Source organism: Pristis pectinata, chromosome 21 (assembly GCF_009764475.1).
Source record: "Pristis pectinata isolate sPriPec2 chromosome 21, sPriPec2.1.pri, whole genome shotgun sequence".
NCBI classification, from domain to species: Eukaryota; Metazoa; Chordata; class Chondrichthyes; order Rhinopristiformes; family Pristidae; genus Pristis; species Pristis pectinata.
The window spans coordinates 2,591,513-2,619,489 of NC_067425.1; the positions used below are offsets into that span (position 1 = coordinate 2,591,513).

Consider the following 27,977-nt stretch of genomic DNA (forward strand, 5'->3'; position numbering starts at 1 on the left):
GTATTCACAGTCCCACCCCCGCTAGCTCTTTGGCCCCTCCTGCCCGCTGCTAGCCCCTGTCCCGAGGGGCCGTGCCTCGCTGTAGGGAGGGGGGGGGGGGGTCAGGGTGACAGCACCCCACCCACGTCTCATCAGCCGTCCTGTGGGGCCGGCCCGGCGGTGTGGGGGCCCGGTTGCCCCCCCTCGGCAAGCCCCCCCTCCGGGGGCGGCACCACCCCCAGCCGGGCGCCGCCGTCCTCGGCCACGGTCGCCACCAGCTTCCTGAGCACGGGGGTGGTGGGGATCAGGGGCTTCCTCCCCAGGGAGCCGCAGGCGCCGGGCGACGGGGGCGCCTCCCTGCCGCCCGCCGGCGGCGCGTTGTCCGGGGCGGCCCGGAGGGCGCCCTCCCCCCGGGACCTGGGAGCGGCCCGCTGCCTCTGGAAGCTGCCGAACCTCCGCAGCATCGCCTGCACCGTGCCCGACCCTCCGCCGTCCGCCGGGGCGCCCCACCCCCGCGACCACCGCCTGGCCTCGCCCCCACCCCCGGCGGCCCGGCCCTCCCCCGGGGGGGCCTCGCCCCCACCCTCGGGGGCCCGGGCAGCCGAGCTGCCCCTCCTGCGGTCGCCAGTCCTCGGCCGAGCCCGGGGGGAGGGCTGGCGGTCGGCGGGCGCCTGGGGCGGGCAGGTGCACCCTTGGGTGGGCTGGGTGCACCCTTGGGTGGGGTGGGCGTCGTCTCCCGCGGGCTCCGCCTGCGCGGGGAGCAGCCGGCTCAGCCTCCAGGACAGTTTCCTCTTCCGCGGGGCCTGGACTCCGGGGACCCCGGGCTCCGGGCGACCCTCCGCCCCCGACCCCGACCCCCGCCGCAGCTCCGGCCCGAACTTGGTGCCCTCGGCGAAGGAGACGGACGGGCGCTTGGCCTTGGCGATGCTGGAGGTCCGGGGGATGTCTGCCGGCTGCAGCCGCTCCTCGCTGCCGGGCTCCCAGCCGTCCGCCGGCAGGTAGTTACAGCGGGAGCTCAGCTCCGGGAACCCGTCCCGGGCCGCCGGGGACGCGCCGTCTGCGGGGGAGCGAGGGAGAGGACCAGAGTTAGCGGCGGCGCCCACCGCCCCGTCACCCCCCCCCCCTCCCCGCCCCGTCACCCCCGCACCCACCGCCCCGTCACCCACCGCCCCAGCGGGGTGTGGACACAGCCCCCCGTCACAAACTGCCTCACCCCCTTCACAAAACGCCCCCCACCCCCCTCACAAATCGCCCCCCCCCCCACTGACACCCTCCCGCTGCCTTGGGAAAGCAGCCAATGTAACCAGGGTTTGAGGAGAGGGAGAGGGGGAGGAGGTGGGGAGGGGTTGAGGTGCGGAGGGGAGATGGTGAGGGAAGGTTGATGGGGGATGGGTGCTTGTTGGTATTGTTAACTGCCCCCTGCCCCAAATGCCCTCTCCAGCCCCTCCAACCCTCAGCTCCTCCCACCCCATCCCACTCCCCTTCCACCCTCCATGCCCCCTGCCCCCTCTCCCTCCCTCCCTCCCACGCCCCCCGCCCCACCGTGCCGCTCACCTTCCATGGGGGGGGTGCAGTACACGGGGGTCTCTGAGTCCGTGTCAAAGGAGGAGAACGAGGCCGCGTCCCAGACAGCCGACGGGGAGTCGATGAAGCTGCAGTTCAGGCTGAGGTCAGGGTCGTGGTGCAGGACTGGGGGGCACAGGAAGTGTTACTGTCACACTCACACCCGCTGCCCACTCTGGGCCACACTCACCGCACTGACACACTCACCACACTGACACACTCACCGCACTGGGACACACTCACCACACTGACACACTCACCGCACTGGGCCACACTCACCGCACTGACACACTCACCACACTGACACACTCAGCCCTCCGACACACTCAGCCCTCCGACACACTCACCACACTGACACACTCACCACACTGACACACTCAGCCCTCCGACACACTCAGCCCTCCGACACACTCACCACACTGACACACTCACCACACTGACACACTCAGCCCTCCGACACACTCACCACACTGATACACTCACCACACTGACACACTCAGCCCTCCGACACACTCACCGCACTGGGACACACTCACTGCCCCTCGGACACACTCAGCTCCCTGAGTGTTTCTGGATATTAGAGGAATCTCGGAGTTAGGGACAGTGCTGGAACGTGATCAGCCGCGGTCTTGTTGAACAAGTGCACGATACCACGGCAGGTAGTGCTGCTGCCTCACTGCTCCACAGACCCAGGTTCGATCCCAACCTCCAGTGCTGTCTGTGTGGAGTTTGCACGTTCTCCCTGTGACCACGTGGGTTTCCCCCCGGGTGCTCCGGTTTTCTCCCACATCCCAAAGGCGTGCAGGTCGATGGGTGATTTGGACACTGTAGATTGCCCCCAGTGTGTGGGTGAGGGGTAGAATCCGGGGAAAGTTGATGGGAATGTGGGGCACAACAGAGAAATAAATGGGCGTGAGACTGGTGGGAAATGGTAATTCCCATTCTCCCTCCATAGGTGCTGACTGGTCTGTTTTTATTTCTGATTTCTAGCATCTGCAGTTTTTTATTTTTCCACCCCAGTGTTTACTTTAACCCTGCCCACGCCATCCAATCACTGGCCCGCAGCCCACACCATCCAATCACTGGCCCGCAGCCCACACCGTCCAATCACTGGCCCAGGTTCACTCTCACCTGTACCCACTCCGTCCAATCACTGGCCCAGGTTCACTCTCACCTGTACCCACTCCGTCCAATCACTGGCCCAGGTTCACTCTCACCTGCACCCACTCCGTCCAATCACTGGCCCAGGTTCACTCTCACCTGCACCCACTCCGTCCAATCACTGGCCCAGGTTCACTCTCACCTGTACCTACTCCGTCCAATCACTGGCCCAGGTTCACTCTCACCTGTACCCACTACGTCCAATCACTGGCCCAGGTTCACTCTCACCTGTACCCACTACGTCCAATCACTGGCCCAGGTTCACTCTCACCTGTACCCACTCCGTCCAATCACTGGCCCAGGTTCACTCTCACCTGTACCCACTCCGTCCAATCACTGGCCCAGGTTCACTCTCACCTGTACCCACTCCGTCCAATCACTGGCCCAGGTTCACTCTCACCTGTACCCACTCCGTCCAATCACTGGCCCAGGTTCACTCTCACCTGTACCCACTCCGTCCAATCACTGGCCCAGGTTCACTCTCACCTGTACCCACTCCGTCCAATCACTGGCCCAGGTTCACTCTCACCTGTACCCACTCCGTCCAATCACTGGCCCAGGTTCACTCTCACCTGTAATCTTTGGCAGCTTCTGATTCCCAAGGGAGAGGCAGGGAATGGTTGAGCCCAGGTTGGCCAGAACACCCTGCACGTGATGTTTCATCCTCGCTATTGGCGTGCTGTCATCATCCACAACCCTGGATAGATCCGACAGGACAGCTGCTCAATATTCCGGGATACTTAGGTCAGGGAAGGGAGAGGCGAAAGGAGTGGGAGTCGGTGATAAAGGTCGGGATAAAGGCAATAGGGAAATCAGGAGTGGGCTCAGCTGAGGGACAGCAGGGGGCAGAAAAGGTGCTGGGAATTGTGTACGTGGCAACGTGGAGCAAATTGGGGAATTAGAGGGGTGTGTGACAGGGGGAACAGAGACAACTTACAGCCTGTTAATCCACTGATAGTCTGTGTAAAGGTGTGAGGGAGAAGTTTGTGGATGTGTGCAGGGTGGGTTTCAGGGTCTGTGTGTGAAGGGGAGGAACCAGAAAAGGAACAGACTGGTTAACCTCTCGCATTGTACAATGAGAAAGGGTTCACTGGTGGCCATGTAGTTGGAGAGAGTTCAGGGAAAAGCAATCAGAATATTGTAGAAATTTCCAGTAAGAATGAAAGTTCAGTTTAGTCCAAACCAAAATGAGGACCTTAAATCTAAATGAAGCAAGCTGTGAACGGTTTGAGGTGTGAGCTGGGAGATCACAATGAACTATATAACAGAAATACCTGCAGCAACCAACATTTAAATAGTCAATGAATGGTTTACTACAAATACATATCCCTTCAATAAAGCAGAACTTGTCCTTTCATCAGAGGCTCATTAGGTGGTTTGATTAAAGGTCTTCCACCTGAAACACTGACCCTGTTTCTCTCCACAGACGCTGCCCGACTTGTCGGATTTTATTTCAAGCTTTTGTAGGACTTTGCTCTTCACATCTCCTCAGGGGTGGTGAACCCAGCGGGGAACAGGTACAGCCATGGGTAGCAAGGGAAATGAAAGGCCACGTTAGATCAGAGGAAAAGGCTTGTAATGTGGCCAAAAATCGCAGTAGGTTAGAAGACTAGGAACATAGGCAAGGCCTCAGGGAGAGTTGTAGAACAGAGGGACCTTGGAGTGCAAGTACATGATTCACTGAAAGTGGAGTCACAGGTAGACAGGGTGGTGAAGGCAGCTTTTGGCACACTGGCCTTCATCAGTCAGGTCATAGAGTATAAAAGTTGGGAAGCCGTGGTGCGGTCGTACGGGACGCTGGTGAGGCTGCACCTGGAGTATTTGTGTTCCGTTTTGGTCGCCCTGCTGTAGGAAAGATGTTATTAAACTGGAAAGAGTGCAGAAAAGATTTACAAGGATGTTGCCAGGACTTGAGGGACTGAGTTATAGGGAGAGGTTCGACAGGCTGGGACTTTATTCCTTAGGGTGTAGGAGACTGAGGGGTGATCTTATAGAGGTGTAGAAAATCATGAGGGGCACAGATAGGGTGAATGTACTCAGTCTTTTTCCCAGAGTTGGGGAATCAAGAACCAGAGGGCACCGGTTTAAGGTGAGAGGGGAGAAATTCAATAGCAACTTGAGGGGCAACTTTTTTACACAAAGGGTGGTATCTATGTGGAACGAGCTGCCAGAGCAAGGGGTTGAGGCAGCTACAATAACAATATTTGAAAGACAGTTGGACGGGTCCATGGATCGGAAAGGTTTAGAAGGTCATGGGCCAAACACTGGCAAATGGGACTAGCTTGGGTGGGGCATCTTGGTCAGTATGGACCAGTGGAGCTGAAGGGCCTGTTTCCGTGCTGTATAACTCTGTGACTATTTCAAACTCAGCAAAGGGAGAGTGAGGCATTGAAAGTAAAAGGGAGAGCACAGGATAAAGTGGAACGTAAAAAGAGATGAAATGCTGCAAAGTGGGAAAAGATTTGGAAAAATTAACATGGGTCCCTCACAGACTGAGGCAGGAGAAACTGATATAGAGCAACACACAAAATGCTGGAGGAACAGCGGGTCAGGCAGCATCTGTGGAGGGAAATAGACAGTCGACGTTTTGGGTCGAGACCCTTCATTAGGACTGAGGTGAGGACCAGGGGATCTCTGGTATGTCTGGGGGGGGGGGGGGGAATAGAAGAGATGCGGGTCGATAGCAGTGGGGGCGGGGGGGAACGACATACTCTGTTTTCTGAAAAAGGAGGACATCTAGGATGTCCTGGAGTGGAAAGCCTCATCACAACAACAGATGCGGCAGAGACAGAGGAACTGGGAGAAGGGGATGGTGTCCTTGCAAGTGACAGGGTGGGAAGAGGTGTAGTCGGGATAACTGTGGGAGTCAGTGGGTTTGTAGAAGATGTCGGTGATTAATCTGTCTCCTGAGATGGAGACAGAGAGATCCAGAAAGGGGAGAGAGGTGTCGGTGATGGACCAGGTGAACATGAAGGTGCAGGTGAAGCTGATGGCAAAGTTGATAAAATTGATGAGCTCCACACAGGTGCAGGAAGGGTCACCAATGCAGTCGTCAATGTAGCGGAGGGAGAGTTGGGCAGCGGTGCCGGTGTAGGTTTGGAACATGGACTGTTCCACATAGCCAACAAAGAGGCCGGCAGAGCTGGGGCCCGGGCGAGTGCCCATGGCTACACCTTTGGTCTAGAGGAAGTGTGAGGAGCCGAAAGAGAAGTTGTTGGAGAAGTTGTCTCCATACGGCAGAGAACTTAACCAGATATTTTGTGTCTGTCTTCACTGAAGACACAGGAAACCTCCCAGAAATACTGGAGCAGTGTCAGTTTTGAGCAAATGAGGACTGTGTTACATAACTAGAACTGGAGAAGTTAGTGGGTGTAAAAGGAGGTAAATCTCCAGGGCCAGGTGACCTGGATCCTGGGAGATCAAAGGAACTGACAACAGAGATAGTGGATGCACTGGTTGTTATCTTCAATGGATTCTAGAACATTCCCATGGATTGGAAAGTAAGAAATATAACTCCACTGGATGAGAAAAGGAGAGCAAGGGACAATGAGAGACTACTGGGAGTGAGGCCGACACCAGATTATATCTTTAAGGAAGTTATAACAGAGGGCTCAGAAAATAATAATGCGATTGGGCGGCGTCAACAGGGCTTCTTGAAAGGAAAGTTATGTGATACAAATCTTAAGAGTTTTTCAAGTTGTAGCTGGCAGAACCAGTTGGTGTATTGATCTTTCGGGAGGCTTCCGATCAGGTACCACCTCTCAGGAGGGACTAAACAAGAGCGCATGGTACTGAGGGTAAGATACTGGTGAGGATTAAGGATTGGTCAATGGACAGAAATGGGTTGGGAGACTGTATGGGAGTGGGTGCCTCAGGGATCGGTGCTGGGACACCAACTGTTCACAATCTGTGTCGATGATTTGGACAAGGGGTTCATATGTAACATATCCAAATTTTCTGATGAGTGGCAGTGTGGGCTGAGGGGAGGATGTAGGGAGGCGTCAGAGGGATATAGACAGGCTGTGTGAATGGGCAAGGACATGGCAGGTGGAATATAATGTAGAAATGTGAGATCTTTGGCCTTGGTAGAAAACATTGGAAGGTGGTCTATTTTTGTAAACAGAATTGAAAGGTTTAAATGGACCTGGGTATCGTTGTACACAAATCAGCCCAACAAACAAGCAGAAAGGTAGGTTGGCCATCATCACACGGAGACTTGAGTTCAAGAGCAAAGAGGTCTTGCTCCAGTTACAGAGAGCCCCCAGAGAGAACACATCTGGAGCAGTGTGCACACATCTTCTGTCCCAGCCGGGGAAGGATACGCATGATAAAGTGCAGTGAAGGTTCACCAGGTTAATTCTTGGGATGCCACATGAGCAGAGGTTAAGAGCTGGCACCTGTACTCTCCAGAGTTTGAAGTAATGAGAAGTGATCTGTACTCAATGGAGTTCAGAAGGATGAGGGGGGATCTCACTGGATACTGAAAGGTCTGGATAGAGTGGAGAGGATGTTTCCATCAGTGGGCGAGTCTCGGATCCGAGGGCACAGCATCAGAATAAAGGGACATCTCTCTAAATCTGAGATGAGGAGGAATTTCTTCAGCCAGAGGAGGAATTTGTTGCCACAGAGGGCGGTGGAGGCCAAGTCATTGGGTGTATTTAAGGCAGAGGTTCCTGATTGGTAAGGGGGTTAGGGGTTACAGGAAGAAGGAGGGAGAATGGGGTTGAAATATAAATCAGCCGTGATTGAATGGTGGAGCAGACTCGATGGGCTGAATGGCCTAATTCTGCTCCTGTGTTTTATGGTCTTCTGATTGATGGAAATGTACAAAATTCTTGCAGGACTTGACAGGGTGGAATGGGGAGTGGATGTTTCCACAGCTGGGCAAATGAAACCAGGGGTCACAGCCTTGAAAAGAGGGGTGAGCCGCTCAGCACAGAGATGAGAGGACATTTCTTCACCCAGAGGGCTCAGCTGCTGAGCGTGCTCAGGACAGAGACCCAAAGGTTTCTGGATATTGAGGAATGTGGGGTTAGTGCAGGAGAGAGCAGCCGAGCGAAAGGATCAGCCATGTCAAACTGAATGGCAGAGCAGGCACGGGGGACTCATTCAATTGGAACTGGTTTAGTTTTGTCACTTGTACCGAGGTACAGTGAAAAACTTGTCTTGCAGACCGTTGGTACAGATCAATTCATCACAGGGTGCATTGAGGTAGTACAGGGTAAAACAATAACAGAATGCAGAATAAAGTGTCACAGCTGCAGAGAAAGTGCAGCGCAGGTAGACAAGGTGCAAGGTCCAAGGTCCATAATGAGGTAGATTGTGAGGTCAAGAGTCCATCTTATCGTACTAGGGGACCGTTCAATAGTCTTATAACAGCGGGCTAGAAGCTGTCCTTGAGCCTGGTGGTAGGTGCTTTCAGGCTTTTGCATCTTCTGCCCGATAGGCGGGGGGAGAAGAGAGAATGTCCGGGGTGGGAGGGGGTCTTTGATTATGCCGGCTGCTTTACCGAAGCAGCTAGAAATGCAGACAAGAGTCCACGGAGGGGAGGCTGGTTTCCGTGATGCGCTGGGTTGTGTCCACAGCGCTGCAGTTTCCTGCGGTCCCGGGCAGAGCAGTTGCCGTACCAAGCCGTGATGCACCCGGATAGGATGCTTTCTATGGTGCATCGATAAAAGTTGGTGAGAGTCAAAGGGGACATGCCAAATTTCGTCAGCCTCCCCCGAGGTGGTCGAGGCGCTGGTGAGCTTTCCTGGCCGTGACATCAGCCTCTTCCTGTCCCATTTATTGTGCAACAGCATCACCAGGGCAGGGAGAGTCAGAGTGGTGACCAGCTGGAGGAGACTTCCCAGGGATGAGGATGGCGGATCCTATGGGGAGACTAATAGTTCCACTGCTCACACACAGGGGCTGCGTCGAGTGTGTAAGGAGGAGAAGTACCCACCGCACACATCGCCGGCCATCGGCAGAAGGTCCGAGGGGACATATCCTGCGGTGGGTGATCAGGGACACACTGCCTGAAATCTGCAGGGACTCCCACAGGGAATTTGGAGGGATGTCTGCAGTGGAGTGAGGCTTGGAGAACTTCTCAAAGGGCTGGCACCATCAGGATGGGCAGAATAGATTGCTGGGACCTGTTAGTCCCTTGTCTCCCCACGCCGTGTAACACACAGGTAACTTCGGACAAGGTCAGTCACGGCCCAAAGCTTCAAAGAGGACTGTGGCCAGTCCTTCCTGTTCCCGATCCCATGTAATCCCGGAGACTTCCCACCCAGTCCAGCTCCCCGCAGCTTCCCCTTGACCTCCAGAAACCGCTGCCCCAGTCGCCGGTGACGTCTTACCTGCTGGTGGGATCGTCCGGGTCACCTCTACAGCAGCAGCACAGAAGGCAGAGGAGCAGGAGGAGGGAGAGCAGAGCAATGGTTGTCACCACTCCGGCTGTACCTGGGAAGCGGGGGAGAAAACATGGAATCCTCAACCACCGTAAAGGGGAAGGGCGAGCCGGAGGGGTTTGGGGAGGGAATTCCAGAGCTCGGGGCCGATGGTGGACGTGGTGGGCATTGAGGGGGGTTGGGGCAGGATTGGAGGGGTCACTGACACGGGGAGGGAGCAAAGCAAGGTTCAAACGCACAATGGACTGGGAGTCAGTGTAGGTCACGGGGAGCTGGGTCCCGGCCCGTTCCCACTCTCTCATTCATTCCCAGATCCCTGCGGTCAGGTGTCAGTATCCAGGAGGAAAATCCCTGTGGGATTGTCCCTGTTTGGCGGCCCATTACTGGCATCAGGTTCAGCAAGGAGCTGGAGGAAGCTGGTCTGATCCCAGCTTGATGTGGAATCCAAGGAATAGTGGGAAGCAAATCCAATCCCTATCCAACGTGGGATACCTGGTAGCACTAGGGTCTGGCCCAATCCCAGTCCGATGCCGGATCACTCACTGAGGTGGCAGCTCCCGGTCACGTGGTCACAGGACACTCCCAGACACCCGCAGGCCGCCGAGCAGTTCATCCCGTGCGTTCCCGCCTGGCAGCTGGAATTACAGCTGGAATACAACAACAACAAGACTCAGGGAGCACTGTGAAAAGGTGGGCAATCTGGGAGAGAATCGACCAATGGACACCACAGTGTGAAGAATGAAGGATAGACGTCGGTAGATAGTATCGGCATAGATGGGTGAATGGTCACAGTCCTTTCCCAGAGTTGGAGATTCAGGAACCAGAGGGGAGAGGGGACAGAATCAATAGGAACCTGAGGGGCAACCTCTTCACCCAGAGGGTGGTCCGTACATGGAAGGAGCTGCCAGAGGTTGGAGCAGGTACAGTAACAACGTTTAGACCGCGCTTGGACAGGTCCATGGATAGGAAAGGTTTAGAGGGATGTGGACCAAACGTGGGCAAATGGGACCGGCTTAGATGGGAGTCTTGGTCGGCATGGACCAGCTGAAGGACCTGTCCCGTGCGGTGTGACTCTGAGGCTGTTCAGCCCATCAAGACAACTGTACAATGACACAAAGGTCAAGGGTGGTCACATCCCGGCCTTGCCTCCAGTCTCTGGCCTGTTCTCAACCCTCCACTGACCTCAGAACTCATGATTCTGTTTCTAAGCAGGCTGCTAGAAACTCTGTACAGTTACACAGTGAGTGACCCTCACCCTGAATAAACAGTGACTGTACAGTTACACAGTGAGTGACCCTCACCCTGAATAAACAGTGACTCTGTACAGTTACACAGTGACCCTCACCCTGAATAAACAGTGACTCTGTACAGTTACACAGTGAGTGACCCTCACCTTGAATAAACAGTGACCCTGTACAGTTACACAGTGACCCTCACCCTGGATAAACAGTGACTCTGTACAGTTACACAGTGAGTGACCCTCACCCTGAATAAACAGTGACTCTGTACAGTTACACAGTGAGTGACCCTCACCCTGAATAAACAGTGACTCTGTACAGTTACACAGTGAGTGACCCTCACCCTGAATAAACAGTGACTCTGTACAGTTACACAGTGAGTGACCCTCACCTTGAATAAACAGTGACTTTGTACAGTTACATAGTGAGTGACCCTCACCCTGAATAGTGACTCTGTACAGTTACACAGTGAGTGACCCTCACCCTGAATAACCAGTGACTCTGTACAGTTACACAGTGACCCTCACCCTGGATAAACAGTGACTCTGTACAGTTACACAGTGAGTGACCCTCACCCTGAATAAACAGTGACTCTGTACAGTTACACAGTGAGTGACCCTCACCCTGAATAAACAGTGACTCTGTACAGTTACACAGTGAGTGACCCTCACCCTGAATAAACAGTGACTCTGTACAGTTACACAGTGAGTGACCCTCACCTTGAATAAACAGTGACTTTGTACAGTTACATAGTGAGTGACCCTCACCCTGAATAGTGACTCTGTACAGTTACACAGTGAGTGACCCTCACCCTGAATAACCAGTGACTCTGTACAGTTACACAGTGACCCTCACCCTGAATAAACAGTGACTCTGTACAGTTACACAGTGAGTGACCCTCACCCTGAATAAACAGTGACCCTGTACAGTTACACAGTGAGTGACCCTCACCCTGAATAAACAGTGACTCTGTACAGTTACACAGTGAGTGACCCTCACCCTGAATAAAAAGTGAGTCCGTACAGTTACACAGTGAGTGACCCTCACCCTGAATAAACAGTGACTTTGTACAGTTACACAGTGAGTGACCCTCACCCTGAATAGTGACTCTGTACAGTTACACAGTGAGTGACCCTCACCCTGAATAACCAGTGACTCTGTACAGTTACACAGTGAGTGACCCTCACCCTGAATAAACAGTGACCCTGTACAGTTACACAGTGAGTGACCCTCACACAGAAGGGACAGATGAGGACTGTGTGACGCTCACAGTGACAGTGTAACTGTGTGGATGAGTGGGTGTGTTCCCAGCTCCGTGTACGTGGTTGTGAGGTGACCACTGACCTGTCTCCAGTATATCCCAGGTCGCAGATGCATATCCCTGTCACGTGATGGCACTCTCCGTGGTAGCACTCTGGACAGGGTGATCGACAGCCAGCGCCATACGTTCCGGACACACAGGGGGTGTCACACCTGGGCAGTAACAGTAAGAATGGTCACTGAGCACACCACACAGTGATTCCCAACAGTTACAGCCTTCACATCCGTGCACAGGCTGGAGAACCGCGCACCCGCGTGAGACCGCGCACTGGATCACAGGAACGTGCACTGGACCGTGAGACCGCGCACTGGATCACAGGAACGTGCACTGGACCGTGAGACCGCGCACTGGATCACAGGAACGTGCACTGGACCGTGAGACCGCGCGCTGGATCACAGGAACGTGCACTGGACCGTGAGACCGTGCACTGGATCACAGGAACGTGCACTGGACCGTGGGACCGCGCGCTGGATCACAGGAACGTGCACTGGACCGTGAGACCGCGCACTGGATCACAGGAACGTGCACTGGACCGTGAGACCGCGCACTGGATCACAGGAACGTGCACTGGACCGTGAGACCGCGCACTGGATCACAGGAACGTGCACTGGACCGTGAGACCGCGCACTGGATCACAGGAACGTGCACTGGACCGTGGGACCGCGCACTGGATCACAGGAACGTGCACTGGACCGTGAGACCGCGCACTGGATCACAGGAACGTGCACTGGACCGTGGGACCGCGCACTGGATCACAGGAACGTGCACTGGACCGTGGGACCGCGCACTGGATCACAGGAACGTGCACTGGACCGTGAGACCGCGCACTGGACCACAGGAACGTGCACTGGACCGTGGGACCGCGCACTGGATCACAGGAACGTGCACTGGACCGTGGGACCGCGCACTGGATCACAGGAACGTGCACTGGACCGTGGGACCGCGCACTGGATCACAGGAACGTGCACTGGACCGTGGGACCGCGCACTGGACATGTTTGTTAAAAAGGTCGGTCATTGCCCAGATACACAAGCATGCAATGAAGGCTCAACCTCCAGTGAATCTGTGGGAGGGGCGGTACTGAGGGAGCGCCGCAGCTGAAATATTATGCCACACTACAGGAAGGGTGTGACTGCGCTGGAGAGGGTGCGGAGGGGATTCACCAGGGTGTAGCCTGGGATGGAGCGGGTCAGGGATGAGGAGAGGCTAGAGAGGCGGGGGCTGTTCTCCCTGGGGCGAGGGGCTGGGGGGAGATCTGAGAGAGGTGTGTGAAATTGTGAGCGGCACAGATAGGGTAGTTAGTGAGAACGCTTCCCTCACACCAGAACCAGAGGAGATGCGTCTGGGGGAGGAGTGAGAGAGACAGACGGGATCCACGAAATGTTTTCACACAGTCTGCTGGGGGGCCCCAGAGGGTCGGGCAGCATCTATGGGGGGAGAGAATTGTCGATGTTTTGGGTTCAGATTCTGCATTAGGACAGACGCAGAGTTTCAACCTGAAAGTCGACTCCCCCCCCCCCCCCAAACAGATGCTGCTCGACCGTAGAGTGTGTGTTGCTCCAGGTTCCAGCGGTGTCTGGTGTCTCTCTTCTCCCCGGGGGTGGGGAAGGTAGAATGTGGATCAGTGCCTGAGGTGGGGCAGAGACCACAACGTTTCTCCCGAGGGCAGAGGAGGATCGGAGCTGGGGATGGGATCAGTGTAGTTGGGCACCTGGTGGTCAGTATGGAGGCGGTGGGCCGAAGGGCCTGTGGTGTAAATCTCTGCCCTCCGGCTGAGTTATGGAAATGCAAAATCTTCACTCATTATCTTCAAAAACCGGGAACGAGCGTGCCCGGGAGCGCGCGGGGCCGGGAGAGAGCGGTGCCGGGAGCGCGCGGCGCCGAGGGTGCGGGCCGGGGAGAGCGCGCGGGTCTGGGGAGCGCGTTATGTCGGAGGCGCGCGGGGCCATAGCGGGTCTGGCAGTGCGCGCGGGTCGGGAGCGCGCACCGTGTCGGGAGTGCGCGGGGCCGGGGTCACGTACCTGGGCCCCGTCCATCCCGGGTCGCAGGACCGGCAGTGGCCGGTCTGGGCGTTGCAGGGTTCCCCATCCCGGCACCGGGGACACGCCTCCGCGCACCGCTCTCCGTGGGAACCGGCGGGGCAGGGCTGGTCACAGCGGCTCCCTGTCCAACCCGCTTCACACACAAGGCAGGACCCGTCGGCAGGGGAGCAGGGCTGGGCTTCCTTACAGCGGCCGCACCTGGGGGAGAAACCACAGTCAGCAGTCGGCGGACACTGGGTATCGGGCACTGGGGCTGGACATTCGGGGCTGGACACTGGGCACTGGGGGCTGGACACTTGGCACTAGATGCTGGGTACTGGACAATTAACACTGGGCATTGGGTACTGAGTACCAGACACTGGGCAGTGGGTGCTGGCCACTGGATACTGGGTTCTGGGCACTGAGCACAGCACTGGACACTGAGCACCGGACATTGGGCACGGCACTGGGTACTGGACACTAGTAATAACACTGGATGTTGGGCACTGGGGGCTGGATGTTGGGTACAGCACTGGCACTAGGCGTGGCATGGGATCCTGGACACTGGCGCCAGGCAGTGGACTGTGTGCTGGACACTGGACCCCACCAGTGGGCACTGGATACCTGACACTGGGACAGAGCAGCTCAGCTCACATCAAACCAGTGGGTGACCAGCCAGCCGGGCCGACACCTCACTGCGCCAGCTGAGGGGGACGGTTCAGGAAATCATCATAATGCAACTCCAAAGGCAACTTCATTTACACAGGGCCCGCGGGGTAGCACCAACATCCCAGTGCGCCGTACACTGGCAGTAACAGCTACTGTTTCAGGGGTGAGCTCTGTTCCTCTGTCCTCAGACGCTGGCCGACCTGAGCGTTTCCAGTCGTTTCTGGTTTTATTTCAGATTTCCTGCATCTGCGTTTTTATGATTCTCAGTTCTCGTTGACTTTTAATTTCAGACTTTCTTAATTCACTGAATTTAAATTCCCCAGCCGACCAGTCTGGGGTTTGAACCGGTGATCCCAGGTGGCTTTTTTATAATTTCAAAAGTAAACTTTATTCATAATAACATATAGCACAGGGCAACCCTTTACGTTCTTTGTGTCGTTTGGTCAATACATTCAGTGGGGTTAACACTTTTTTAAACCATAGCACGATTGCAACTTTCCCACCCACCTCTGCCCCACCGTGTGCGGTAGCGGGAGAAGCCCAGACTGTGGACCTTCCCCACAGAGCCTTTGCATTGGCTGCACCAAGCTTCAGTACATCCCTCAGCACGGACTCCTGCAGCCGGGACTGTCAGTCGGCAGTGTTCCCTGATGGACATCTCGCTGTGCTGGTTTCGGGCAGACCAAAGGATGTCCTTCACCGAGTTGATGACCTTCTTGTGACCTTGCACCTTATTGCACTGCACTTTCTCTGTAGCTGTGACACTTTACTCTGTACTGTTATTGTTTTTACCTGTACTACATCAAAGCACTCTGTACTGACTCAATGTAACTGCACTGTGTAATGAATTGACCTGTAGGATCAGTTTGTAAGACGAACTTTTCACTGTACCTCAGTACAAGCGACAATAATAAGCCAATACCAATACCTTCCGGCAGCATCTGATGTCTGTCTTGGTGTGCGTTCCCGGGAACAGCCTGGAGATCAGAGTCCTCTGTCACACAGCTGCTGAGGATGAACCGGGACAGACCCTCACATCCGTCTCCACACCCTCTGGGAAAACCCACAGTCTGCAAAGAGGTGGGTGACCGTCTCCTCCCCACTGCAGCCCTCCCGAGGGCAGCGTGCATTGGGGATGATGTGTCGTCTGTAGAGGAAAGCTCGGACTGGGAGGGCCCCTCTCACCGCCAGTCAAGTGAGGTCTTGGTGCTTGTTGGTCAGATCTGGCGATGAGGCATTCTGTCAGATGGTTTGGACCATTTGCTCAGGGAACCAACCCACAGAATCCACAGTGTCCCCGTCCCACAGTGTCTGCAGGACGTTCCGTGCTGACCACTGCCCGATGGACTTGTGGTCAAAGGTGTTTACTTGGAAGATCTCTTCCACACAGGACAGGTAGTGCGGCAACGTCCAGCTGACCGGGGCTCACAGCCTGATCCCTCACACGGGGGAATCGTTTCCAAATCAGGTTCCAGGAAGACTAAAAAGTGATGTTATTTGGGGCAGCAAACAGTCTTCTCAGGGACAAGACCCATGCACTGACAGGGGCCCGGGGATTTTGTAAATATAGCATGAGCCAATGGGCTGAAGGGCCTCTTTACATGTCATAAGTTTCTGTGCACCTGGAAACCAGTCTCGTCAGGAAATTTACCTTTTGGAAGTTTCCATGGAGCTGATTTCACCATCTCCACACCATCCCCACCCATTTCCCATGGATAGGGTGAATGCACACAGTCTTTCCCCCAGGGTAGGGGAGTCAAGAACTACAGGGCATGGGTCTAGGGCGAGAGGGGAGAGATTTGACAGGAACCTGAGGAGCAACGTTTTCACCCAAAAACGTGGTCCGTGTATGGAACGAGCTGCCAGAGGAAGTGGTCGAGGCAGGTACATTAACAACACTTGGACAGGTACATGGATGGGAAAGATTTAGAGGGATATGGACCTAATGCAGGCAAATGGGACTGGCTTGGATGGGGCACCTTGGTCAGCACAGACCAGTTGAGCCGAAGGGCCTGTTCCCTGCTGTGACTCTGAATCTAGCTCCCCTCCAGGCTCTGCTCATCACCCCGCAGACCCCCACCTTGGGAAACACGTGTACTCTGCCTGAACATTTCATGGAACACCTCCATCAAATCAAATTTCACCTTAACCGTCTCAGCTCCGAGAACAACCCAGATTCCCCTGTCCCTCCACGAAACACGAGGCCCTTATGCTGAGACCATTGCAGTCAAAACCCTCCATACTCAGCAATCTCTACCCCATGAATACCCCAATGATAATATATAAAGTTATCTATATATCTGTGTGTGTGTGTGTGTGTGTGAGAGAGAGATAAATGTGTCAGTAAGTATATGAATTTGTGTGTATTTGTCTCTGCGTGTGCGTGTCTTTGTGTGTACGTGTGTGTGTGTATTTGTGTATGCCTGTTCCTGCCTCTGTGTGTGTGTGTGTGTTTGTCTCTGTGCGTGTGTCTGTGTGTGTATGTCTGTGTGTGTGTGGTCTGTGTGTGTGTGACTCTGTGTGTGTGTGTCTGTGTGTGTGCGTGTCTGTGTGTGTGTGTGACTCTGTGTGTGTGTGTCGTCTGTGTGTGTGTGACTCTGTGTGTGTGTGTGTGTGTGTGTGTGTGTGTGAGAGAGAGAGAGAGAGAGAGAGAGAGAGAGATTTGCCACATACTAAGCGCCAGAAACGCAGGATACCCGCAGGCAGCACCGGCCGACAACGCAGTCTCGCCCCTACCTGTTCACGCAGCCCTGTCCGTAGAAGCCGGCGGAACACGGTTCACCGCAGTTGTGGCCCCGGTATCCCGGGTGACAGACACAGCGGCCGTCGCTGGGTCTGCAGCTGCCGTGCAGGCAGACACACTGCTGGTCGCACAGGGTCCCCCACCAGCCCTGGCGACACTGGCACTCGCCGGCGCGCTGGCTGCAGGGTGACTGTCCGCAGTAACACGGGATGTTGCAGCGCTTGCCCCAGAAGCCGGAGGAACAGTTACAGCGGCCGGTCAGCGGGTCGCACGTCGAGTGCTCCTGGTGGCACAGGCACGGCCGGGAGCAGTCAGCGCTCCACCAGCCCGGCTCGCAGCGGCAGTGCCCAGAGCCCGGCTCACACTGCCCCCGGACGCAGCGGCAGCGCCGGCCGCACCCGGGGCCCCAGCGGCCGGGCCGGCAGACGCAGCGGCCCGTGGCGGGGTCGCACCGGCCGTTCGGGTGACATGAGCAGAACTCTCGGCAGTCGGGGCCCCAGAACTGGTCCGGACACCCTGCGGACACAACACACCTGCGTTGGTATAGCGCCTTCCTCCCACAGCGCAGCGCTCCCTCATCCACCCCTCCCACAGCGCGGCGCTCCCTCCTCCACCCCTCCCACAGCGCGGCGCTCCCTCATCCACCCCTCCCACAGCGCGGCGCTCCCTCCTCCACCCCTCCTACAGTGCGGCGCTCCCTCCTCCACCCCTCCTACAGTGCGGCGCTCCCTCCTCCACCCCTCCTACAGTGCGGCGCTCCCTCATCCACCCCTCCCACAGCGCGGCGCTCCCTCATCCACCCCTCCCACAGTGCGGCGCTCCCTCATCCACCCCTCCCACAGCGCGGCGCTCCCTCCTCCACCCCTCCTACAGTGCGGCGCTCCCTCCTCCACCCCTCCTACAGTGCGGCGCTCCCTCATCCACCCCTCCCACAGCGCGGCGCTCCCTCATCCACCCCTCCCACAGTGCGGCGCTCCCTCATCCACCCCTCCCACAGCGCGGCGCTCCCTCCCACAGTGCAGCGCTCTCTCCTTCACCCCTCCCACAGGGCGCTCCCTCCCACAGCGCAGCGCTCCCTCCTCCACCCCTCCCACAGTGCGTTGCTCCCTCCTCCACCCTCCCACAGAGCGGCGCTCCCTCCTACAGCGCGGCGCTCCCTCATCTACCCCTCCCACAGTGCGGCGCTCCCTCCTCCACCCCTCCCACAGTGCGGCGCTCCCTCCTCCACCCCTCCCACAGTGCGGCGCTCCCTCATCCACCCCTCCTAGTGCGGCGCTCCCTCCTCCACCCCTCCTACAGCGCGGCGCTCCCTCCTCCACCCCTCCTACAGCGCGGCGCTCCCTCCTCTCCACCCTCCCACAGTGCGATGCTCCCTCAGTACAGCCCCTCCCACAAGGATCTCTCGGGTTCCTTCATCCCAAGGAGAGAGAGTGTGAGTGTGAGTGTGTGCGAGTGTTTCCAGGGAGACGGGGGAAAGGGAGGGGGAAGGGGATAAGGGGGGAAAGGAGGGAGGGTAGATGGAGGAGGGAGGGAGGGACGGGGAGGGAAAGGGGAACAGAGAGGAGGAGTAGGATGTGGGGGGAGAAAGAAGGTCGGGAGAAGGGGTAAGAGAGGGGTGGGGGAGGGGAGGGGGAGGGGAGAGTCTGGAAGAGAGGCGGAGGAGGAGGGAAGGGTGTGGAGGGGAGGAGATGTGCAGAGGAGGGAGGGGAAGGGAGGGGGAGAGGGAGGGTGTGGGGAGGAGAGGCAAGGGTGTGGAGGGGAAGGGAGGAGGAGTGGAGGCGTAGGAGGGGAGGGGAGCGGAGCAGGAGGAGGGATGGGAGGGGAAGGGTGTGGAGAAGAGGGAGAATGAGGGGGAGGGGAAGGGTGTGGAGGGAGGTGTGAGGGTAGAAGAGGAGGGGAGGGTAGGAGGGAAGGGAGGAGGGAGTGGGTACGAGGGGAGGGGTGACGGTGTGGTGGGGGGTAGGAGAGGGGAGGGAGGGGTGAGGGTTTGGTGGGAGGGGAGGGTGTGGTTGGCTGGGTAAATACGGGTGCAGGACTGGGGTTCACGGGGTCCCTGCCCCACTTACGGGTGACACAGTTGGCTCCGAAGTATCCGTGTGGACAGTGACACTCTCCGGGTCGGACACAGACCTCTCCCTGCCGACAGGTGCTCTCCCCGTCACAGATCGCTGCAGGACAAGACAGACACCGTATTTCCACCGGGTCTGTGGCTGTCCCGTCACGAATACCACAGAAACAGGGGCGGGGCTGGTCAGTGTGGAGACCGTAACCCCCCCATCTCACCCCCCCATCTCATCCCCCTCATATCACCCACCCATCTCACCCCCCCATCTCACCCCCATCTCATCCCCCCATCTCATCCCCCATCTCACCCCCCATCTCACCCCCCCATCTCACCCCCCCATCTCACCCCCATCTCACCCCCCCATCTCACCCCCCATCTCATCCCCCCATCTCACCCCCCATCTCATCCCCCATCTCACCCCCCATCTCATCCCCCATCTCATCCCCCCATCTCACCCCCTATCTCACCCCATCTCATCCCCCCATCTCACCCCCATCTCATCCCCATCTCACCCCCCATCTCACCCCCCATCTCACCCCCCATCTCACCCCCCCATCTCATCCCCCATCTCACCCCCCCATCTCACCCCCCATCTCATCCCCCCATCTCACCCCCCATCTCATCCCCCATCTCACCCCCCCATCTCACCCCCCCATCTCACCCCCCCATCTCACCCCCCCATCTCATCCCCCCATCTCATCCCCCCATCTCATCCCCCATCTCATCCCCCCCATCTCATCCCCCCATCTCACCCCCCCATCTCACCCCCCCATCTCATCCCCCATCTCACCCCCCATCTCACCCCCCATCTCACCCCCATCTCATCCCATCTCACCCCCCATCTCACCCCCCCATCTCACCCCCCATCTCATCCCATCTCACCCCCCATCTCACCCCCCCATCTCACCCCCCATCTCACCCCCCCATCTCACCCCCATCTCATCCCCCCATCTCATCCCCCCATCTCACCCCCCCCATCTCACCCCCCCCATCTCACCCCCCCATCTCATCCCCCATCTCATCCCCCATCTCATCCCCCCATCTCACCCCCCCATCTCACCCCCCATCTCATCCCCCATCTCATCCCCCCATCTCACCCCCCCATCTCATCCCCCATCTCATCCCCCCATCTCATCCCCCCCATCTCATCCCCCCCATCTCACCCCCCCCATCTCATCCCCAGCCACAGCAGTGGGAGGGAGTGATGCTTCGCACTCTGGGACTCAACACCTCCCTCTGTAACTGGATCCTTGACTTTCTGACCAACAGACCGCAATCAGTGAGGATAGGCAGCAATACCTCCGGCACGATTATTCTCAACACTGGTGCCTCACAAGGCTGAGTCCTCAGCCCTCTGCTCCCTATACACTCAAGAGTGTGTGGCCAGATTCTGCTCTAACTCCATCTACAAGTTTGCAGATGGTACCACCGTTGTAGGCCGTATCTCAAATAACGATGGGTCGGAGTACAGGAAGGAGATAGAGAGCTTAGTGATGTGGTGTCATGACAACAACCTTTCCCTCAATGTCAACAAAACAAAAGAGCTGGTCATTGTCTTCAGGAAAGGGGGCGGTGTACATGTACCTGTCTACATCAATGGTGCTGAGGTCGAGAGGGTTGAGAGCTTCAAGTTCCTAGGAATGAACATCACCAATAGCCTGTACTGGTCCAACCATGTAGATGCCACGGCCAAGAAAGCTCACCAGCGCCTCTACTTCCTCAGGAGGCTAAAGAAATGTCCCCAGCCACACTCTCCAATTTTTATAAATGCACCATATGGCAACTGCTCTGCCTGGGACCTCAAAAAACTGCAGAGAGTTGTGGACACAGCTCAGGACATCACGGAAACCAGCCTCCCCTCCATGGACTCTGTCCACACTTCTCAATACCTTGGTAAAGCAGCCAACATAATCAAAGACCTTACCCACCCCGGACATTCTCTCTTCTTCCCCCTCCCATCGGGCAGAAGATACAAAAGCCTGAAAACACGTTCCACCAGGCTCAAGGACAGCTTCTATCCCGCTGTTTTAAGACTATTGAACAGTCCCCTGGTATGGTAAAATGGACTCTTGACCTCACAATCTACCTCATTATGACCTTGCACCTTATTGTCTGCTTGCACTGCACTTTCTCTGTAACTGCAACACTTTATTCTGCATTCTATTATTGTTTTCCCTTGTACTACCTCAGTGCACTGACGTGATGAAATGATCCGTATGGATGGCATGCAGAACAAAGTTTTTCACTGTACCTTGGTACATGGGACAATGATAAAAATAAGTAAGCCCTCCCACAGTGGGACGCTCCCTCAGCACAGCCCCTTTTTTACTTTACAAACATTTATTTGCTGAAAGCACTACAAAAGGACGTCCAGTGTCAAAACTACTACAACTAATACAGGAAAGTAGAAGAAAAACTATGCATCTACATAACTGCAGCAATGACGCTACCTAACACCCGCTAAACACACACGCAACACTTCAGATGAGAATCGCATTCTCCCCGTCCACGACACACGCGATCCCCTGAGGGGCCCACTGAGCGCGGAACTCAGCCAAGCTGCCCGCGGAGACCACATGTTCCCTCTCCAAAGACACCCACGCACGCACATAAGCACGGAAGACGGGCAGGCAGGCAGACCGGCCAGTACCCTCCGCCACCCGCCGCTGCGTCCCATGGATGGCCAGCTTGGCTGGGCACAGCGGAAGACCCACCAGGAGATCCTCCGCACGACCCGCCCCGCGCCGCACTGGGTGACTGTTCAGTACTGCCCCTCCCACAGTGCGACCCTCCCTCAGCACCGCCCCTTTTTTTTGATAAAACGTTTATTAGCTAAAAGCACTACAGAAGACTACAAATATCAAATACATACATCCAATACAGAAAGGATCAGCTAGTCAACTACAGAACTTCAGAGATTACTGCAAACTAACACCCGCGAAAACACACATACGTCACTACGCCCACCACCGCAACACTCAATACTTCATACCAAAATCGTATCGGTGTCGTCCACGACACACGCGATCCCTGAGGGGCCCACTGAGTGCGGAACTCGGCCAAGGTGCCTGTGGAGACAGCGTGCTCCCATTCCAAAGACACCCGCGCACACATGTAAGCGCGGAAGACGGGCAGGCAGGCCAACTGGCCGGAACCCTTGGCCGCCTGCCGCCGCGTCCCGTGGATGGCCAGCTTGGCCAGGCCCAGCAGGAGACCCACCAGGAGATCCTCCGCGCGCCCCGCCCCGCGCCGCACCGGGTGCATCAGTACTGCCCCTTTTTTTTGTACAAAACGTTTATTTGTTAAAAAACACTACAAAACAACCAACAGCAAACATGCTGCATCGAGTACAGAAAGAAACAACCCGGCCGAAACCAATACCCGCGCAACACTACACCCGCAACTGCAAAACGCACGACACTTCACACCAGAATCGCGTCTGTCTCGTCCACCACACACGCGATCCCCTGAGGGGCCCACCGAGCGCGGAACTCGGCCAGGGTGCCCGAGGAGACCGCGTGCTCCCGTTCCAACGACGCCCGCGCGTGCACGTAAGCGCGGAAGATGGGCAGGCAGGCCGACCTGCCGGAACCCTCGGCCGCCCGCCGCCGCATCCCATGGATGGCCAGCTTGGCCAGGTCCAGCAGGAGACCCACCAGGAGATCCTCCGCGCACCCCGCCCCGTGCTGCACCAGGTGCATCAGTACTGCCCCTCCCACAGTGCGACACTCCCTCAGTACTGCCCCTCCCACAGTGGGACACTCCCTCGGTACTGCCCCTTTTTTTGTAAAAAATGTTTATTTGTTAAAAAACGCTACAAAACAACCAACAGCAAACACGCTGTGTCGAGTACAGAAAGAAACAACCCAGCTGAAACCAATACCCGCGCAACGCTACGCCCGCAACTGCAAAACGCATGACACTTCACACCAGAATCGCATCCGTCTCGTCCACCACACATGCGATCGGTACTGCCCCTTTTTTTTACAAAACGTTTATTCGTTTAAAACAAAAACACTACAAAACAACCAACAGCAAACACGCTACATCGAATACAGAAAGAAACAACCCGGCCGAAACCAATACCCGCGCAACACTACGCCCGCAACCGCAAAACACACGACACTTCACACCAGAATCGCATCCGTCTCGTCCACCACACACGCGATCCCCTGAGGAGCCCAGCGAGCGCGGAACTCGGCCAGGGCGCCCGAGGAGTCTGCGTGCTCCCTTTCCAACGACACCCGCGTGCGCACGTAAGCGCGGAAGACGGGCAGGCAGGCTGACCTGCTGGAACCCTTGGCCGCCTGCCACCGCGTCCCGTGAATGGCCAGCTTGGCCAGGCTCAGCAGGAGACCCACCAGGAGATCCTCCGCGCGCCCCATCCCACGCCGCACCGGGTGCATCAGTACTGCCCCTCCCACAGTGGCCCTCCCTCAGCATTGCCCCACACATTACTAATACCCTTACCGATTCACTGTATAACAACACCCAGCACAGCATCACCACCCGCTGCTGAGGTTTACTTTGGTGGGGAGTTGGATAGAACACTTACCGATACTGCAGTCATTTCCCTGCTGTCTCCACCCGGCACAGCAGCTCAGTGACGGCAGGTCACTAGGAGGCAAGCAAAGTATGAACATTACTGGCGATACACGAGGGAAGATAAGATCTCCTCAGCCAGCGTCCCCCTTCCCCAGCTCCAGACGTGTCATTCATTCCAGAGGTGTGGGCTCCGCAGGCTGGGCCAGCATTTATTGCCTATCCCTAGTTGCCCCTGTGAAGGTGGTGGTGAGCTGCCTTCTTGAACTGCTGCAGTCCTTGAGGTGTGGGTGTACCCATAGTGCTGTTGGGGAGGAAGTTCCAGGACCTTGACCCAGTGACGGTGAAGGAACGGCGATATATTTCCAAGTCAGGACATGTGTGACTTGGAGGGGATCCTGCAGGTGGTGGTGTTCCCCTGCCCCTGCTGCCCACACTGTCTACATCAACGGTGCTGAGGTTGAGAGGGTTGAGAGCTTCAAGTTCCTGAGAGTGAACATCACCAGCAGCCTGTCCTGGTCAAATCACGTAGATGCCACGGCCAAGAAAGCTCACCAGCGCCTCTACTTCCTCAGGAGGCTAAAGAAATTTAGTTTGTCCCCTTTGACTCTCACCAACTTTTACCGATGCACCATAGAAAGCATCCTATCTGGATGTATCACGGCTTGGTACTGCTCTGCCCAAGACCGCAAGAAGCTGCAGAGAGTTGTGGACACAGCCCACCGCATCACAGACACCAGCCTCCCCTCCTTGGACTCTGTCTTTACCTCTCGTTGTCTTGGTGTCGCAGCCGGCATAATCAAAGACCCCACCCACCCAGGACATTCTCTCTTCTCTCCTCTTCCATCGGGTAGAAGATACAGGAGCCTGAGGGCACGTACCACCAGACTTAAGGGCAGCTTCTACCCCACTGTGATAAGACTATTGAATGGTTCCCTTATACAATGAGATGGACTCTGACCTCACGATCTTCCTTGTTGTGACCTTGCACCTTATTGCACTGCACTTTCTTTGTAGCTGTGACACTTTACTCTGTACTGTTACTGTTTTTACCTGTACTACATCCATGGACTCTGTACTAACTCAGTGTAACTGCACTGTCTATTGAATTGACCTGTACAATCGGTTTGTAAGACAAGCTTCTCACTGTACCTCAGTACAAGTGACAATAATAAACCAATACCAATAGCTGCACCCATCCAAGTAAACAGTGAGTACTGGGATGTTCTGAGCCAGGACACTTCCCACAGGAGACCCAGTCCCTCGCTGTTGTGCACATGGTATTCATGCAGCTGGTACTGGTGAGTTTCTGCTCACTGGTGTTGATATCGATGGACTCAGTAACGGTAGAATCATCGAATGTCAAGGCCAGGTGAGTAGTTTCTCACTCGTTGGAGATGGTCATTGACTGGCAACTTATTGGCGTAAGTGTCACTGCGTGCAGGCACGGGCTGCTTCATCTGCTGAGGAGCTGTGAGTGGAACTGAACGTGGTGCAATCAGTGAACATCCCACTTCTGATGGATGGAAGGTCGGTGATGAGGCGGCTGAAGACGGCTGGGCCCAGGACACTGCCCTGAGCAACTCCTACTGTGTTGTCCTGGGACTGGGGTGATTGATCTCCGACTCCCACACCCACCTTCCTCTGGGTGAGGTCTGACTCCAGCCCCTGGAGTGTTTCCCCTCGATGCCCACTGACCTCTGCTTTACCCGGGGCCCTGGGTACCACACTGGGTCAAACACTGCCGGGTGTCGAGGGCAGTCACCCTCACCTCACCCCTGGAGTTCAGCTCTGGTCCGTGATTGGACCCAGGCTGTGACGGGGTCTGGAGCCCAGTGGTCCTGGTGAAACCCAGGGAGCAGGTAATCACCAGGTGAGTAAGCACCACTTGATGCCACAGTTGACAACGGCTTACGTCACTTTGGTAGGGGGTTCAATGTTTACAGCATGTGCTTGGATGTCCAAGTGGTAAAAATGGGTATCCACAGATAACGGCTATTTATCTAGGTGCTGAGGATTAGATCTCTGTATTACATTGCTTTATCAATTTCGTTAACTGACCAACAGTAACCCCCTCACTGCTTTACATCTCCTGGAAGTGAACTAATCAGGCGGACGGATTAGGGATAGTAAGCATGGCTTTGTGCGTGGGAGATCATGCCTCACAAATTTGATTGAGTTTTTGAAGAGGTTACCAAAAGGATTGACAAGGCCGGGGTGGTAGATGTTGTTTACGTGGACTTTAGCAAGGCAATTTGACAAGGTCCCACATGGTGGGCTGGTCTGGAAGCTTATCTCACAAGATCCAGGGTGAGATAGCAAATTGGTCCAAAGTTGGTTTGGCGGTAGGAGGCAGAGGGTGGTAGCGGAGGAGGGGTGTTCCTCAGACTGGAGGCCGGTGGCCAGCGGTGCGCCGCAGGGATTGGCGCTGCAGGGATTGGCGCCGGGTCCCTTATTGTTCATCATGTGTATTAATAAATTAGATGAGGATGTGGGTGACGTGGTTGGTAAGTTCGCAGCGACCTCCAACACTGGTGGTGTGGTGGGCAGTGAAGAAGGTTGTCCAATGTTACAACAGGATCTGGATCAACTGGGAAATTGGGCCAAGGAGTGGCAGGTGGAGTTTAAGTCGGACGAGTGCGAGGTGTTGCAGTTTGGGAAGTTAAACCAGGCCAGGACATACATTGTGAATGGCAGGGCTCTGGGGAGTGTTGTCGAACAGAGAGACCTTGGGGTTCAAGGACACAGTTCCCTGAAAGTGGCGACACAGGTAGACAGAGAGGTGAAGAAGGCGTATGGTCGGATTGCCTCCATCGGCCGAGGCATTGAGTGTAGGAGCTGGGATGTCACGTTACTGTCGCACATGTCGTTGGTAAGGCCGCACTTGGAGCACTGCGCGCCGTTCTGGTCGCCCAGCTACAGGAGGGATGTGACTAAGCTGGAGACGGTGCAGAAAGGATTCACAGGACCGGAGGGCTGTTGTTACAAGGAGAGGCTGGACAGGCTGGGGCTGTTTTCCCTGGAGTCAAGGAGGCTGAGTGACCCTTTCGAGGCTTATAGAGTTATGAGAGGCGTAGGTGGGGTAAATGGTCATGGTCTTTTTCTCAGGGGAGGGGAGTCTAAAACTAGAGGATATAGCTTAAGGTGAGAGGGGAAAGATTTAAAGGGGTCCTGAGGGGCAATGTTATTCACTCAGAGGGTGGTGGGTATCTGGAACAAGCTGCCAGAGGAAGTGGTGGGTACATTTACCACTTATAAAAGACCCTTGGACAGATTCATGGATAGAAAAGGTTTAGTGGGATATGGGCCAAAGGCAGGCAAATGGGATTTGCATTGATAGACATCACAGTCAGCATGGATGAGTTGGGCCGAAGGGCCTGTTCCACTGCTGTATAACTCTAAGTCTATGAATCTATGTCAGACTCCAAGTCTTTCAACAATTCAACCGTTGCTGCACAGTGCAGTTTCTCACCCTCGTTTCCCCAGTTTCAGCAGGTCAGACTCAGCAGGTCAGGCAGCGTCTGCGGAGGAGGGGGATTGTTAACGTTTTGGGTTGGGACCCTGCATCCTCAGATGCTGCCTGACCCGCTGAGTTCCCCCAGCAGATTGTTGCTCTAGACCCCAGTTGTTGCTGCAGGCGCCTGTGTTCCCCCCAGTTTCTCCATCACTTTACCCAGAGACAAGCTGATGTTTGGGCTGTGTGTTGAACACCTCGTTCAGTGGGAAGCATCCCAGGACAAAGAGGGAAGTTGTGGGCCCATACCGGGAGCCACTGAGCATGGGACACAGCAGTGCCAGGGAGAGAGAACAAACAGGCAGGGGCCGGCGCACTGAGAGGTGGGCAGGGGACAAAGAGGGAATGGCAGAGATTGGACGTAGTAAAGGAGAGGCAGAGGCAGGGATATCCAGGGGGGGAGAGAGAGAGAGTGAGAGAGAGAGAGAGAGAGCCACACAACACAATCCGATGATAGAATTACCTTCCTGAGTGACACACGTTGACACCGTCAGGATCGAGAGGCTGGAGAACTGAAGCCCACAGCAACGGGCACAGACTGACCAGGAGGAACAGGGTGCCCATGGCTGGCCTGTGGATGCCCGGGCATGGGACTCCTGGCCTGGTCTTGCCAGCTCTGCGTCTCCCTGTCCTGCTGTAGCGAGCAGGCTGTTTGCCGTCCCTTGGAGTGGCTCAGATCCGGAGATCAGAGTCCTGCTTCCTTGCAGGAAGTGCGGCTTGTTCCTGGGGAAGCAGGTCTGGAGGCCCAGTTCCTGCCTTTCAGCTCCTA

The 27,977-nt window shown here is 56.2% G+C and overlaps 1 protein-coding gene across 1 annotated transcript; it reads right to left on the minus strand.

Annotated features, from left to right (window-relative positions):
• Positions 1–30: 30 nt before the first annotated feature.
• Positions 31–27,863, minus strand: scarf1 (scavenger receptor class F, member 1). Its single transcript, XM_052035458.1, has 11 exons — positions 27,672–27,863; positions 23,708–23,769; positions 19,154–19,255; positions 17,081–17,603; positions 13,676–13,894; positions 11,678–11,806; positions 9,639–9,742; positions 9,045–9,147; positions 3,276–3,400; positions 1,534–1,668; positions 31–1,036 (listed from the first exon to the last, which is right to left on the minus strand). The coding sequence occupies exons 1-11, from the start codon at positions 27,770–27,772 to the stop codon at positions 132–134; spliced, it is 2,508 nt and encodes an 835-aa protein (XP_051891418.1). The 5' UTR covers positions 27,773–27,863; the 3' UTR covers positions 31–131.
• Positions 27,864–27,977: the final 114 nt, after the last annotated feature.